The following is a 15,618-nucleotide window of genomic DNA, read 5'->3' as shown; positions in this document are numbered from 1 at the left end:
AGATGATTCTCCTAGAGGAACCTATGCATATACCATCTTTTATCCTACCTTAACTTGGCTCTGGATCCTGAAGTAGAATGTTTCATTCCATATTGGATCTTTGCAATTTGCCACTGTTTTGGTCCGAACTTTCTCACATGAAGCCGTAGGCAGCCACAAGGTCACATAACAATCTGTTTCACTTACTGTAGGGGAGAATATGGAGTAATTCATAGTTTTAATTATGGCCAAAATGAGATTAGCATACTGGATTAGACTGAAGATTTAGTTCAATCTTGTGGGGGTAGCAGATTCAATGTTTCCAAGGTGTACCACGTGTCTCTTAACTATTGCAAGAGGAGAGCTTGATCTTTGGGAGCAGTGTCCCAGTTCGTAAATCATGGTTAATGACTTACAACATAGCCTCAAACATTTCTGCAATGAAAATAGGGATCTCCTATTCCATAATAATAATAATAATAATAATAATAATAATAATAATAATAATAATAATTTTACTGTTTATACCCCGCCCATCTGACTGGGTTGTCCCAGCCACCTATATAAAAACATAATAAAACATTAAACATTTCAAAACTTCCCTGTACAGGGCTGCCTTTAGATGTCTTCTAAAGGTTGTATAGTTACTTATCTCCTTGGCTCAGGGATTGCATAACTCCATACCCTTCAACATTTCTCTGATGAAAATAGGGCTGTCCTAAGGAAAAGCGGGACATTCCGGGACCAAAACAGAAACTGGGATGGCTTCTGTAAATCCAGGACTGCTTGGCAGGGGGTTGGAATCGATGGCTCTTGTGGTCTCTTTCAACTCTATGATTCTATGATTCTATGACTCTAGTTGCTCTTGCTTACAATGCCTAGTTGCTCTTGCTTTGCTGTTTCCCAGTCATGAGCATGAGAAGCAAGCTCTGAAAACGATGCAGACACATTTTAATTCTTGAAAATGTATGGCAAATTAAAAGAGAGAAAGGCTGGGCGGGGAGCAATGTTTACTTCTCCAAATCTCATTAAATAAGTCATTATTTCTATTTTGTCCAGCAGGAGACAGACAAACTCTCATTCTATACTTACATAAAAGGCAAGTGAACAACTTACCCTCTCACGTCAAATATAAAATCAAACAGAACAAATACTGTAATATCCTTAGAGCAACATTCCACTGCATGTTCCCATCTAATTAAACATGAACTTCAGTTTTATTTCCACTCAAAATCCTCTCCCACTCCACAAATATATGAACAAAAAGAAGGAGATAGACTTTCTTCCATGTTAATACTGGGGTCTGTCTGTCTATCCCAATGGTGTAAAATTTAGAAACAAGGCTTTGGATCCAAAATTAAGAACCTAATTTCTTCAGCTGCATTTTTAAATGTATAGACAAGAGCCATACTCAAAGCGCCAGCCCTCAAATTCCCATCTCAGTGGTTCTATATTGAGGGACAGCCATGATGAAAGGCAATGTGGACAAATTAAGAAGAGGAGAGGAAGAAAGCCGGAGACACATCTATTGGAGATCCTGCTTTGAAAAAATGTATTCAATTTCCTCATTGCTATAATTCTCTCACTTCCACAAGTCCTGCAGCCCTTGGCAAGATTTGACACTATCCTCAGCCCTCACACTGCCTTCCCAAAGCTGAGTAAGCCAGGCGCTGGGCTTTGGTAAAGAGGCAGGAGGGCTCTGACAAGGTCCTAGAGTCCTCCCTGCTCCTTCCCAAAGCCTAGTTAGTGCTTTTCCAACAAAGAGCCTCGTGGCTCCTTCCCAAACCTCAGTGCCTTGCTTAGCCAGCTTTGGGAAGGCAGCACAAGGACTGAGGGGGGTGGGCATCAAATTTTGACCTCTCTTTCCCCCCACATGCGCAACAAGGCAGCGTGTGGCCCACAGGTTCCGTGTCAAATAATAATAATAATAATAATAAAATAACAACAACAACAACAACAACAACAACAATTTATTATTTGTACCCCGCCCATCTGGCTGGGTTTCCCCAGCCACTCTGGGCGGCTTCCACAGAAACCAAAAATACAGTAAAATCACACATTACAAACTTCCCTGAACAGGGCTGCCTTAAGATGTCTTCTGAATGTCAGGTAGTTGTTTATCGCTTTGACATCTGATGGGAGGGTGTTCCACAGGGCGGGCGCCACTACCGAGAAGGCCCTCTGCCTGGTTCCCTGTAGCTTTGCCTCTCGCAATGAGGAAACTGCCAGAAGGCCCTCGGCGCTGGATCTCAGCGTCTGGGCAGAATGATGGGGGTGAAAACGCTCCTTCAGGTATACTGGGCCGAGGCCATTTAGGGCTTTAAAGGTCAACACCATCACTTTGAATTGTGCTCGGAAACGTACCGGGAGCCAGTGTAGGTCTTTCAAGACTGGTGTTATGTGGTCTCGGCGGCTGCCCCCAGTCACCAGTCTAGCTTCCACATTCTGGATTAGTTGTAGTTTCTGGGTCACCTCCAAAGGTAGCCCCACGTAGAGCGCATTGCAGTAGTCCAAGCGGGAGATAACTAGAGCATGCACCACTCTGGCCAGACAGTCCGCAGGCAGGTAGGGTCTCAGCCTGCGTACCAGGTGGAGTTGGTAGACAGCTGCCCTGGATACAGAATTGACCTGCGCCTCCATGGACAGCTGTGAGTCCAAGAATGTAACAGTCCCAATTTCCAAACATGCAACAATTAGCAACAGTTTAGTTATTTTCCATTCACTTCAGTTACAAAAGTTACTGTTCAGCTCCTTTTTTCTTCCAAAAACCACGAATCAATGCCTAAAAATATGTCTCTGATCCACCTTCCATAAAAATATAATCCATTCCTCCGTTGTTGTTATATTTAAATTATAAAAACTTTTTTGACAGACCGATCCCCAGGCTTGAGACGGTAGTAAATTATGTCAACTTTTACTGTCCAGCAGGGCTCAATAATCCATCAAAAGGATCTCCCCCTCTTCCCCTGCTTCCAAGGGGGGGTTCAGGAAGCTTAAATGATGAAAATTTATACTTTGCGAAACACTTTTTAAAAAGCTCCAACTTATAGCGGCTTTGCTTTGATCTTTCTACAAAACGGAAGGTGGGCTTCCTGTTTAAACCTTCACGTTCAAGTGCCAAATTCAGATAATTTTGTGATCCAATTCTGTTTACTTACAAAGTTTATTTAAGTCCAAATGTCCACAGGAAAAGTCGGCGCTTTCTGGTAACAGCTGTGCGGCTTCACTCCCTGAAAACAGCGGTCGATTCGATGTGCCGCGCCACTCACCCCACGTCGCTCTGGAGCCCCGAAACCGGGGTCTCCCCGCGAGCAGGGGAGGCACAAAAGGCACGTGCTGAATCTCAAGCCCACGGTCTTCCTCCGACCATGGTTTTTTGCGGGTCTCCGCCTCGCCGTGGCGGTCAGACCCTTCTTTCCAGGGAGCAGTCTCCTCCGAGACGGAGGAAATCCGCCATTAGCCAGGCGCGCCAACCCGGAAGCCTGGAGATGATATTATCTCTTGGCTAACTAAAGAAACAGCTGTTGCTCTTTCTAAATTCCTGTGTGGGTTAAGAAGCAGCAGGTTCAATTAGGCGCTTTTCCTGCCTATTTGCATACATCCTACTGAGGATTCTCTCCTCCTTTGAACAAAGGATTGTGGTTGCACATTTGGCATTGTCAGACATTGCCAACCAGGAAATGTGCTCTGTTTTGTGCCTCACCTGCATCTTATCAAGATCCAGCTGCAACTTTGCTGTGGTCACTCTTTTGACCTCCTTAGTGCCTTCCTGGCCAAATAAGCTTCTGAATGAATGACCTATTTGGTGCCCATTTATGACCTTTGTGAAAAGAAGTTGGGGATCATGCAGAGCCATAGCTATGTAGGGTGGGTCTAGCCAGGAATTTTGCCCAGGGGAAGCCGCTAGAGGGGCACCATTGAGGCTCTCACCCTGTGTGTGTACGCAAATGTGTGTAGAGAGGGATTGCCAAATTGGGTCTTTGACCCAGGTGAAATAAAGCCTAGTTTCATCCCTGGGTTTAGGGAGGCTTCCCTCTTTCTATGTTTGTGCACTAAACATACAGATTGGCTCCTTTCCAGCACATTATTAGGTGAAAATCAGAATCACTTTAGAGTTTAACAAAGTTATACTCTGATGTGTAACAAAGAAGAGTCTTGTGGCACCTTAAAGACTGACACATTTATCATGGCATAGGTTTTTGTGGACTATGGTCTACTTCATCAGATGAATGAAGTGTATGGTTTGGTGAGAGACCAGGGGTCAAATTCCCCACTCAGCCATGAAGGCCACAGGCTGAGATTGGGTCAATCACTGCATCTCAGCCTAACCTTTTGTGTTGTGAGGCTCAATGGACAGGGAGAGAAGTGTGAAAAACACCTTGAGTTCCTTGGAGAGAAAAAACCTGAGATATAGATATAATAACTTTGCAGACATTTTGTGTTTGCATGCACTCACATCCACACACAAAAGAACATATATCGCATACACACACAAACATACCTCCCAATTTAGCATAACACTCCATGCATCTGATAAAAGTGGGCTCTAGTTTTGGGTCCCTCCAGATTTTTGGACCACAACTCCCATCAGCCCCACCAGCATAGCCTGGAGCTGATGGGAAATGTAGTCCAAAAACATCCGGAGGTTGCCAGGTTGACGAAAGCTGGATTGTGTCCTAATAAATTTGCATTTAAGAGGCATAAAGAATCTATATGCTTCAACAGAATAACACGGCTATCCCTCTGGAAGTTCTGAAGCAATAACAGGGATTAGGCAAGAGGTCTGCGTTTCTGGCACTCTGGAGCAGGGTGTGTGGGATGAAGAGAGGCCTCCAAATGACAGGGCAGCAGAGGAGGGGCGGCCATGTTTCAATAAGGGCAGGCAGTTGGGAGAGAATGTGTTCCCTGTTATTGCTTCAGAAGCTTTCAAAAGTCATTATTTAGGCCTCTACTCTCCGTTGCTGTGGGATGTTGTTCCCCATTCCTCCATTCCACCTTCTTATGTATCTTATAAACCTCAGCTTGCCTTGACCTCAGGTGGGAGAGAGAGACAGAGAGAGAGAGAAGATTCTGGGTGCACTGAAATAATGTTGCTGAGCCCAACCTGTTTCAAAAAAGCATCTTCAGGGATGCAGATGTGTTTAATAATACATTTTCCAACCCCCAACCTCTTTGCATCTGTAGGCATGATAAATTTGTGCCCTTGGCGTCTAACTTTGGCTTGCTGCTTTCTTTTGTAATTTCTACTCATTCTCTCAGGCTGCTAAATGAGGATGAAGGAAACCAAAAGGCTCACTTTACATTCATGCTGTCCTTCCTTCTCCTCTGTCATATTTATGTGGCCAAACAACATTACACCACCCTGATCCACACCCCTGCTAACAATCCTCTGGAGCCTCTTCCTTATCTTTGCTGCTCCAGTAACACCTGCCTCTCCTGTGCCAGGAACTCATCACCTTCACTTATAAAACTGATACCATCTTCCACAATATTTCTACCCCTCTATTCAATGACCCTCCTCCATCTCCCTAACTTCTTTGCTATCCCCCCAGTAAAAAAGGTAAAGGTAAATGACCCTGGAAGTCAAAGGTGATTATGGGGTTGCATCACTCATCTTGCTTTTCAGGCCAAGGGAGCTGGCATTAGTCCCCAGACAGCTTTCCGGGTCATGTGGCCAGCATGACTACACCACTTCTGGTGCAACGGAACACTGTGACAAGTGCCAGAGTGCATGGAAATGCCGTTTCCCTTCCTGCCTTAGCGGTACCTATTTATCTACTTGCGCTGGTGTGCTTTTGAACTGCTAGGCTGGCAGAAGCTGGGATGGAGCAATGGGAGCTAACCACCATCGCACTGATTCGAACCGCCAACCTTCTGATCGGCAAGCCCAAGAGGCTCAGTTGTTTAGACCATAGCGCCACCCACGTCCCCTTTTACCCCAGTATCTCATGATGACAGACTCACTCTGCTGTCCTCACCTGAACTGCCACCCGATCTTTATCCTATTATCTGCTGTCTCTTCCAGAGTATCACCCACCCACATCACCCAACTGTTTCTCTTCTCTGACTCTTTCTCTACCTTGTTCATCTTTGTCACTGTTTCTTCAACACCCCTTTTCCCAAAAGCCTTACCCATCCTCATCATCTCACTGCCAGCTGAGCTTCTTTCCCATTGCATCTTAATTCACTCCTGCAGTCTTGATTTTCTCTCTTCCAATTAGTCTTGAACCCACTCCAATCTGGTTTACCCTCTGCGCACTACTGAAGTTGTCCTTGCTAACCAGAGATCATCTCTTCACTGCCATTTCTAAAGGACCACTGAAATTACTACAGTTTTGGTGGCTCACTGCATGCAGTAACAACTTTACTAGCCAGCAGTGAGCTTGTGTTTATTATCTAATGCTAAAAAGAAGAGCAGTGCATCCTATACATGTCTACTAAAGATAAATCCCATTGAATTAAGTGGACCTTATTCTCAGGTAAGTGGATATACTGATTGCAGCTTGGTATCATATATCCGTTTACCTGAGATTAAGCCACACAGAACTCAACAGGACTTACCTTGGAGTAGTCTTGCTTCAAAGCTCTACAACATAACTTGAACTGTTGAGACTTTTCAATCCTATCCTGTCCCATTTAACTCAATGGGGCTCACTTTTGAGGTAACATGCATAGGATTGCACTCTTAAACTAGTAGCCTTGTCCTGATTTAGATGAAGATGTGAGATGCAGAAATGTGCTTGGTGGCAGTTGTTTTTATTACCTGCATATATGGAAATCCAGTTGTGCAAGATGGGAATATCTAAAGCATCTGAAAACCCATACAGTTTTAAGTAAGAGGGCACATTTTGCAATACTTGCTGCCTCACCCAGCTGGAAAGAACCATGAAACCACAAGAATATACTCTGTAAATGCAGTGGCGCTTTTATAGAGATTTTGTCTTGCCTTAAATGATTGAACTACCAAGAATTCTTTACCCTAGTTGATAGCATCCAGCTGATCTAGTCATAAGAGAAGCACTGCTTTCTTTATATTGTCAGATAGCTGTACTGGGGTGAATCTGTCATTTTGGGGTTTTCTCATTCTCTCATTTTTTCCATTCTTAAGTTCAATTTTCCACACTTCACATCAGTTTCTGGGTTGTTCTTTCTTTCTTTCTTTCTTTCTTTCTTTCTTTTCTTTCTTTCATGACAATTCATCAGCATTTTTGCAAAAATGTCTCCCAATATTTGGGCAAAGCAAATTTGCCTGCCAATTTACATATTACTGCATGTTACTTTCACTGTTGTTATACATTTTTATGCATACCTTGCCACACAGTAAGCATTTTTTAACACATTAGTTGGCTTGCAAACTGCAGTGCAGAATTTGGAAAAGTGAAAATGCTGAAGGATGGCTGGGCTTTGATTTACATATTGTTTCAGAAAGCCTAATCTGACTTGGCTCAACATCTATTCACCCAGGCTGGGACTACTGCACAATGAAGTAGCTCAGACTGGGAGTTTATATAGGAGCCGTAGACTCCATCCCTCCCCAGTTCTCAGTCAGGCCCTGATCCAGGCAGGTGTTTCTGTGCACTTCCCCCTCCTCACATGCAGCTAGCCTTGCACTTTCGCAGTGGCTCTGAAACTTCTGCCTGGCTCACGGTCTTGCTCCTGTGGCCCTGGGGCGGATAAAGGAGGGCATGAGAAACAGCCAGGAATCTTAGCAGCTCATATAGGAACTTCCAGTCCTGTGGCAGGGATCACTAAAGTGCAGGAGTTCTGTTTGGCAGGGAGTCCTCCTCCTGCTCCTCCACTGAGGAGATCTCAGGTCAGAGGTCTCGGCGAGGTTGAACCCAGACACTCAATCGAAAAGAAACTGTTCCAAATGAACTACAAGATAGTACCTTAACTGCTGAAGGACTGCTTCTTTCCATCTGAACCAACCCAGACCTTGCAATCACCATCTGAGGACCTTTAATTGTGTGCCTCCTGTGTGAAAGGTCCAGAGGATGGCAACACGAGAAGGGCCTTTTCTGTGGTGGCTCCCCATTTCTGGAATGCTCTTCCCAGGGAGGCCTTCATTACATATCTCTAGGTGCCAGACGAAAATGTTCCTCTTCAGCCAGGTGTTTGGTTGGTTAGCATTCCATGGCCTTTTAAATGTGTTTGTGGGAATGGGGTCATTGGTTTGTTTTCGTTTTGTATTCTGTAATCTCATTTTGTATTCTCATGTTGTGAGCCACCCTGTGATCTTCTGATGAAGGGTGACAAACAAATGTAATAGATAAATAAATAAAAAGACCATCACTGCTTCTATGAGAGGAAATTGAAATCATGCACTGTTGTCACAATTCTGCTGCTGTGAGTGCTGGAAGGAAGACCGCTCCCTGCTATAAGGCCCATTTCCACCTGGCCTAGGAGGCGGAGCCCAGACTCACCTTGAACAGCTAAAAGAGGCTCCTGGGAGGCCGCTGGGACATTGCTGGAACAACTCTTGAGGTGGGGCAACTGGCAAAATGTTTTTAAATGTTTTAAATGGTTCTAATTTTGGTTCCTCTGGTTTGTTTTTGTCAGGTTGGTGTTGGTTAAATGCTTAGTTGGGGTTGTCCATTATTTTAATTTGAGTATACCGTTTATTATTGTTATTATTGTTATTGTTGGTTATTATTGGTTTCTACAGTGGTACCTTGGTTCTCAAACTTAATGCATTCTGGGAGTCATTCGACTCCCGAAACTGTTTGAAAACCAAGGTGCAGCTTCCGATTGGCTGCAAGAGCTTCCAGCACTCAAGTGGAAGCTGTGTTGTACGGTTGGCTTCCGAAAAATGGTCACAAACTGGAACACTTACTTCTGGGTTTTCAGTGTTCGGGAGCTGATTTGTTCGGCAACTAAGCCATTCGAGAACCAAGGTACCGCTGTATTGATTTATGGGTTTGTTTGTTGCTTTTATAGGATATTTCATTTTTTAATGTTTGATGTTTGGTTGTGTTTTTATATATGTTGTAAGCCTCCCAGAGTGGCTGAGGAAAGCCAGCCAGATGGATGGGATATAAATTTTTAAAATATTATTTTATTATGTTCTTGTATTATTATTTTTTAAAAGTCTCTAAATTGGTACCTTTCAGAAGGGAGACCAATGTTGGTACCTTTCAGAAGCAACCAGTGTTGGCTCACTTCAGACATCATGCCAGTGAAGTTTACAATACTTCTGTATGATGTCTGAATTAGCAAATTGCAAACTGCAGTTGTCCACGAAATCAGAATTAGGGTTTGAAGTCTGAAAGGGTTTTGCAAACTATTGTTTGAGACAATCATAGTTTGTCAGGATGACATGTGAACTGACAGACCATAGTTACAGCCATCGCTCTGCCTCCTAGAGAAGGGGCCATACCTCAGTGGTAAACATCTCTGTTGCATGCAAAAGTTCCTAGAATCAATCCCTGACACTTTCAGGTAGGGCTAGAAAGGCCCCTGTCTATAACTTTGCACAGCCATTCAGCCAGCTGCCAGCTAGATGGACCAATTGACTCGGTAAAGGACAATTTCCTATATTCCTTCACAGATATCAAGACAGAATACACTGCCTAAACGAGTATGAAAGCAGACAAGTAGTTTTAAGCCGTGACTGTCTAAGGAAACTCAAACCACAATTTGATGTTCTTACTTGACTAGTTAAGATAGAACTTTAGGCTACTGATAAAATGGATGCAGTCATTTTGGGTACCTCCACCACACATGAATTATAAATGCCTTGTTAAAGCTTTAGTTAGGGACACTTTTCTAGCTATGTCCCTATGTTGTCTTTTATTAAAGATGTAATTAAGTTGGATGAGAAACATTCTTTGTCATGATTGTTGGGAAGATCAGATGCAATAATACTCCCACAGGTGAGAACTGAATTAATAGCTACATCTGATAGCTACAGCTTACTTTGTAGTTTTCAAAGGCTATGTTCACATGTCGAAGTTTACCATAATTACTTCCCACATAGTATGTCTGCACATCACATATGCACTTCTAAGTAGAAAAACAAAATCATTTTTACCCCTGGTTCATAAAAAGTTTCCCTGAAGTTATATATCCACTTTTCCCTTTTCATGTGTACAACAATGAGGTTAATGTCAGTTGAAGAACCTATTATTCCTGAGTTAACTTTTGCAATAACAATTCTTAGAATTAATATAGTGCTTTAGTATGATCAGAGTATTACTGAGATTACCCACATATTACTCAAACGAAGAAGTCAACCCTGTGATTCAGCTGGCATTATTGTCCCCATAATATAGATCAGAAATTGAGGTTGACAGATAGTGGCTTGTAAGGCCACCTAGGACTCAGCTAGATTGGTAAAGAAAAAGTGTTTTATATGTGTTTGTATATGCAATATAACACTGTGATACCAGAAGGTGCTGTGGAGTCCCAACTTTCCCAACCAGATTTTCCTGTATGAGTTTACAATGCATTTAAGTGAAACGCTGTGTCTATATTCAGCCCTAGTGGATTGCATAGGATTGGTGAGATTGGAAACAAGGACCCTTTAAATTTATGCCCCCCCCCGCTCTATATTTATCACTGAATTGGCTTCATAAAATCTGGTATTAGCAGTCTGGAAGATATTTGAACAATATTTTGTTATCCACTATCAGTAATAATGATTCATTTCCTAAAAAATATCACCTATACACAGTGGCGGAGTTTCATGCTCCGGCACCGGGGGGCGGAGAGCAGGCGGGGCTGGGGCTGGCACACGTCCTGGGGGTGGGGCGCGGGCGGGGGGTGGGGCGCAGGCTGCAATGGCACCCTGCCAGGATCACGCTGCCGGGGGCGGTGCGCTCCACCCGCACTCCTCTTCCTCCACCAGTGCCTATACAGTGGAACCTCGTGTTACATACCCATCCCCCTTGTGAACGCTGCGGGTTACGAGCTCCCCTAACCTGGAAGTAGATGCTCCCAGTTGCAACCTTTGCCCCGGGATACGAGCGGAAGTTGCATGCCAGCAGCATGGCAGCAGCGGGAGGTGCCATTAGAGAAAGCACGCCTCATGTTATAAGCGGTTTTGGGTTGAGAACAGACCTCCGGGATGAATTAAGTTCATAACTGGAGATATCACTGTATAGATTATTTTTCAGAAAACCACGTAAAAGTTCAGAAATACTAATTTCACCCATAAAATGGCATTAGCAAAGTTATGTAAAACTTTGGTTAACATTATTGCTCAAGCATGCTCAATGTTTTTGGAATAACAAGGATCCGTAGTAAAAGAATGAATATACGGTACTTACAATAATCTGCTCGGCGGACATTCCACATCCGTATGATTCTTACAGTGAGCAGATAGCATGGTGATTCTGTACTCTGCAGAACAAGACAAAATATACAAATGAACCTTTCAAGTGTTGAATGTACTTCTCGTGATTCATAAGCTTTCTGGCCAAACAACGCCCATCTCAAAGAAAGTGAACGTTATGAGGTTCCAAATTTCTCTCCATTTCAGATTAAAATCCACACTAGAGAAGAATTCCTAGTTTACCCTTCTATCCATGCACCCAGCAGACATACACACATTGCTCTTCCTTTTCTCGTTTAAACCATACTTATTCACAGTGGTATCAACAGCAGTGGCAACAACGTCTGTGGAGAGAGGGGAAGAAGCAAGGTCTCCCTCCCACCTCTGGTCACCACATCGAAATAGTACACTGAGTAGACCTTAAGAGCCTTTTAAAACTATTTCCAAATGGATCACAGAGTGCATGTGCTGCAAATCAACAACCGCAGGTTCAATTTGTAATTTATGAGTATTTGTATAAGTATTCTATGTGTACCACTTTCCAGGCCCAAATCCTCCTATAGCTCCTAAACAAGAATAATTGCATAAACATATAACAGAGCAGTAGAAAATCTAAATGCCAGATAGAATGAAAGACTCTAAAATGTCTGGGAAAATAAAAATAAATTCTTAACTTGGTGCCAAAAGGATATCAGACTCAGTGACTTTCCCTAGGAAGAGCATTCCAAAATTGGTAGTGCCACAACCAAGAAGGCCCAGCCATGGATTGTTGTGACCAACTGCCAATTGTCACCTTAAAATTTCTATATGAACTGAAAAAATTCATTGTTCCTTGTTCCTGATGTAGATTGTTATTCCCTCCTTGTTCCTGATATAAATCCTCTCTCAGCCCTTTCTCCCCTGGCAAGGGCGAAGAACCATTTTGTGCTTCGCCTCAGGTGCCAAAATGTCTTGGACTCGATAGATAGCAAAAATGAAGAATGCAGAGAAAAATGCTTGGAGATGGTTTGTTGTTTTTCTGCCTAAGTGTTCAATATTTGGTCAGAATTGTCACACACCCCCGGTACAGTTGCAGCACTCCAAGCACCATGGGGACAGAGACTGAACAGAGGAGGAATAGAAAGAAACCTCCCCCCTTTCTTCTGCTGCCACCAAAGCAGATGTCACCAGGTAAAGGAGGTGGAAGGGTCAGGAGACTTCTTCTCCTGTAATGTGCATTTTAGTATTGAAGGTGGATATTGTGTAACTGAGCTTCATATTCCAAGTCAAGGAATTACAAACATTGCTGACATCACTAATTTGTGGAAATAAGCCGGACTGATTTCCAACGAAAGATGTATAGGCTGCGATCTTAAGCAGCCAGAAACTCCAGGAAGCAAATGAAACCTGTTTCCAAACAGATGCATTATGAAACCATTTAAAAAGAAAAGAAATTAATCAAGGTGTGAATGCTCAGGGAATTTGGCCAATAAAATTGCTCCACACTTCCAGCTGCAGAGGCCTTGCAAGTAGTGTGCTGAAATACCTCAATATAAAAACAAACCCTCAATTAAGTCACACTCTTTTGTGTTCTTCTCCATGCAACAGTACCTTGCATTCAGCATCCTGTTGGACAGTATTCTGGTGCATCCACTGAACAGCTACAGTTCCCGAGGTTTTTGTTTTGCTATTTAGAATCTGTCCAAAAAGAAGAGAAAGAACAATGTTGGGTGGGAGGGGTGATAAAGTTTTCCTCCGTTTCTCATAATTCCCATTCTTGAATGGTGTTTATTACAAATACCCAGTGCTTTTTTTGGGGGGGGGGGTATGCATACGCCTAAACATTTTGTGAATCCAAGTTTGGCATCATTGAGGGGCAGTATTTCAATATGAGTAGGAAAAGGAGAACACCCCGAAACATTTTTTTTTTTTTAGGGAAAAAGGCACTGCAAATACCCATCTATTATGCAATGGTGTGAGGGCCCCGCTGTGCCTGCTACATTTGAACACCTTCCTTATAAACATCAGCTTTGTGTGGATACCTATCTGGCATTTGGAGGACTTATATCAATTCATATGTTTAAATTAAGGTGAATGTATTGGCGGTCACAGTATTTTTAGGGTGAGCTGATGGATTCCCCCCTTCCCATTCTCTTTCTTTGTTACATTTGCATTTTTTAAAAAAAAATACTTAGGGTGGCTACATATTCATCACTAAATAGATAACAAAAAAGGACACAGAGTTGCATAAAATGTAGACATATTGACGCAATTTTAGAAATTGTGGCTATAATTTAAATAGAAATACAACACTGTCTATGTGCTAGTGGTTAGTGAGCAAATTTAGCTCCCCTGTTCTACCTTCTCAGGGTTATTTATCTTTAAAATGGACTTGGACTCAGCCACCCTTCAAATAGAGGACTGTCCTCTGTAAAGCAGAACAAATTGCCACCCTGTGTTTACTGAATCACAGAAGTCTCTGTGATGGAGAGTACAAGTGACTGCTTCTCCCAAGATCACATCAGTTGACTCATGAAAAACATTTGACCCCATTAGAAAACAAGCAGCCAGACATATGCCTAAAGAACCCTATTGACAAGGTTCAGCCAACTAACATTATAAGATTATTCAGAGACAAAGAAATAAAATAACGTATTTTTCCATCTATAAGACACCCCTGTGTATAAGACACCCCCTATTTTGGGGGACTCAGATTCAAGAAAATGGGGGTAAGAGATGCATCCATGTATAAGACGCCCCCTAATTTTTTACATTATTTTTAAAGGAAAAAACCTAGTCTTATACATGGAAAAAATACAGTAATAATAATTCTGCAGTTATGCGTCAGTTGTATATTCAGTAATCTGGATGTTAAGTCTCACTGAACCCAATGAGGATTGCATTCTATATTACAATGTTTAAAATGTGGCTTCTTTCCCCATCAGATCTGAAAACAATAATTTCACTTAACATGCATGAGACAACAAAAAAATCTTAACCTGTCCCTTAAAAGCCAACAAGTTAGGTACCAGATCAACTTCCTAAGGGATGGAAACTGAATAATCAAAACACTAGTAATGAAAAAGCCCAACCTTCTTGTCTCCTGCTTAATTTCAGATGCTAATGGCATTCTGAGAGGGTGACCCTGAAGATATGTGCCCTGCTTGTTTTACTCGTTTCACCTCGCTGTATAAAGAGCACAGTATTAAATTTGAGTTTTGCATTTGCAAAAGCTCTCCTTTACACTCTTCCCTTTTTGTACCTCTCAAGCCACAGTTACTAATAATGTGGAAATAGCCAGTCTATTAATGAAAGGCTGCCCCCTTGCAAAGGCTTGTGCGATATGGAAGAAGCACCGGCTTTGCATCAACAATCCAGATAAGAAAAAAAAGGAAATAGCATGCATACATGTAAGTGCAGCACATTCAGAGCCCCTATAGCAGCCACTTGGTTTTATTATGCCTACCTGAGGGAAAACAGCAGGCGATCCCATTGTAGAAACCACTGGATTCCTGCCACATGCTATTAAGAGTACTTCTGGTATGCAGCAGTGAAAGATATTTACAGACCTTGGAATGGGTCTGTACAGCAGGTGCTATAAACACTGAGTCAGAGCCCCACCTCTTTTGGGATTTCAGAAGCAGAAAGAATCCCCACCCACTTAGCTTGCACCGTGCACAAGTCTGTTGCAAGAAAGGTGTGTGTGTGTGTGTGTGGTGTCAGCAGACCTAGAACAAGGGAAACCCATGTTCCATAGATTCCACAACTGCAGGTTACTGGTTTTTGCTCATGAATAAGTATTTTAAGAATGGCATTCATTGGTGGCACCATGCTAAGGGCCCCCGAAGTCTGGTTGTTGTTGTTGTTAATAAAATTTCATTCCACTATATACCCACAGGTCTTAGGGCGGTTACAACATAAAATCACAAACTACATAATAAAAACAAAACAACCCCATAACTTATGCATTACCAAGGAAGGGTAAACATAGAGGACACAGGTTTGCATTTTCTAATTTTTCTGCATAGCGGTAAAGGTAGAAATAATTGCTCTAATTTGAATAGAAATAAAATACATCTCATGGACTGCAAGAAGATCAAACCTCTCCATTCTTAAGGAAATCAGCCCTGAGTGCTCACTGGAAGGACAGATCCTGAAACTGAGGCTCCAATACTTTGGCCACCTCATGAGAAGAGAAGACTCCCTGGAAAAGACCCTGATGTTGGGAAAGATGGAGGGCACAAGGAGAAGGGGATGACAGAGGACGAGATGGTTGGACAGTGTTCTCGAAGCTACCAGCATGAGTTTGACCAAACTGCGGGAGGCAGTGAAAGACAGAAGTGCCTGGCCTGCTCTGGTCCATGGGGTCACGAAGAGTCGGACACGAC

General features: G+C 42.8%; 1 protein-coding gene across 2 annotated transcripts in view; it reads right to left on the bottom strand.

The window, feature by feature from the left end:
• LOC310681902 (cytosolic phospholipase A2 epsilon-like) overlaps positions 1–14,829 on the bottom strand; it is a 40,954-nt gene extending 26,125 nt beyond the window's left edge. The window contains exons 1-4 of one of the 2 annotated variants that reach the window (XM_083449940.1): positions 14,697–14,829; positions 12,842–12,928; positions 11,247–11,319; positions 49–185 (exon numbers count right to left, since the gene is read on the bottom strand). In XM_083449940.1, the coding sequence (XP_083306066.1) occupies positions 49–185; positions 11,247–11,319; positions 12,842–12,928; positions 14,697–14,723 (324 nt within the window). In that variant the 5' untranslated portion in view covers positions 14,724–14,829. Of the gene's footprint in view, positions 1–48; positions 186–8,402; positions 8,536–11,246; positions 11,320–12,841; positions 12,929–14,696 lie in introns of those variants that run through there. The other variant, XM_083449941.1, reaches the window with a different exon arrangement.
• Positions 14,830–15,618: the final 789 nt, after the last annotated feature.

Source organism: Podarcis tiliguerta, assembly GCF_965153285.1.
Source record: "Podarcis tiliguerta genome assembly, chromosome: 1".
NCBI classification, from domain to species: domain Eukaryota; kingdom Metazoa; phylum Chordata; class Lepidosauria; order Squamata; family Lacertidae; genus Podarcis; species Podarcis tiliguerta.
Note: the sequence above shows the minus strand (reverse complement) of the source record. Positions and strands in the feature narration are given on the sequence as shown.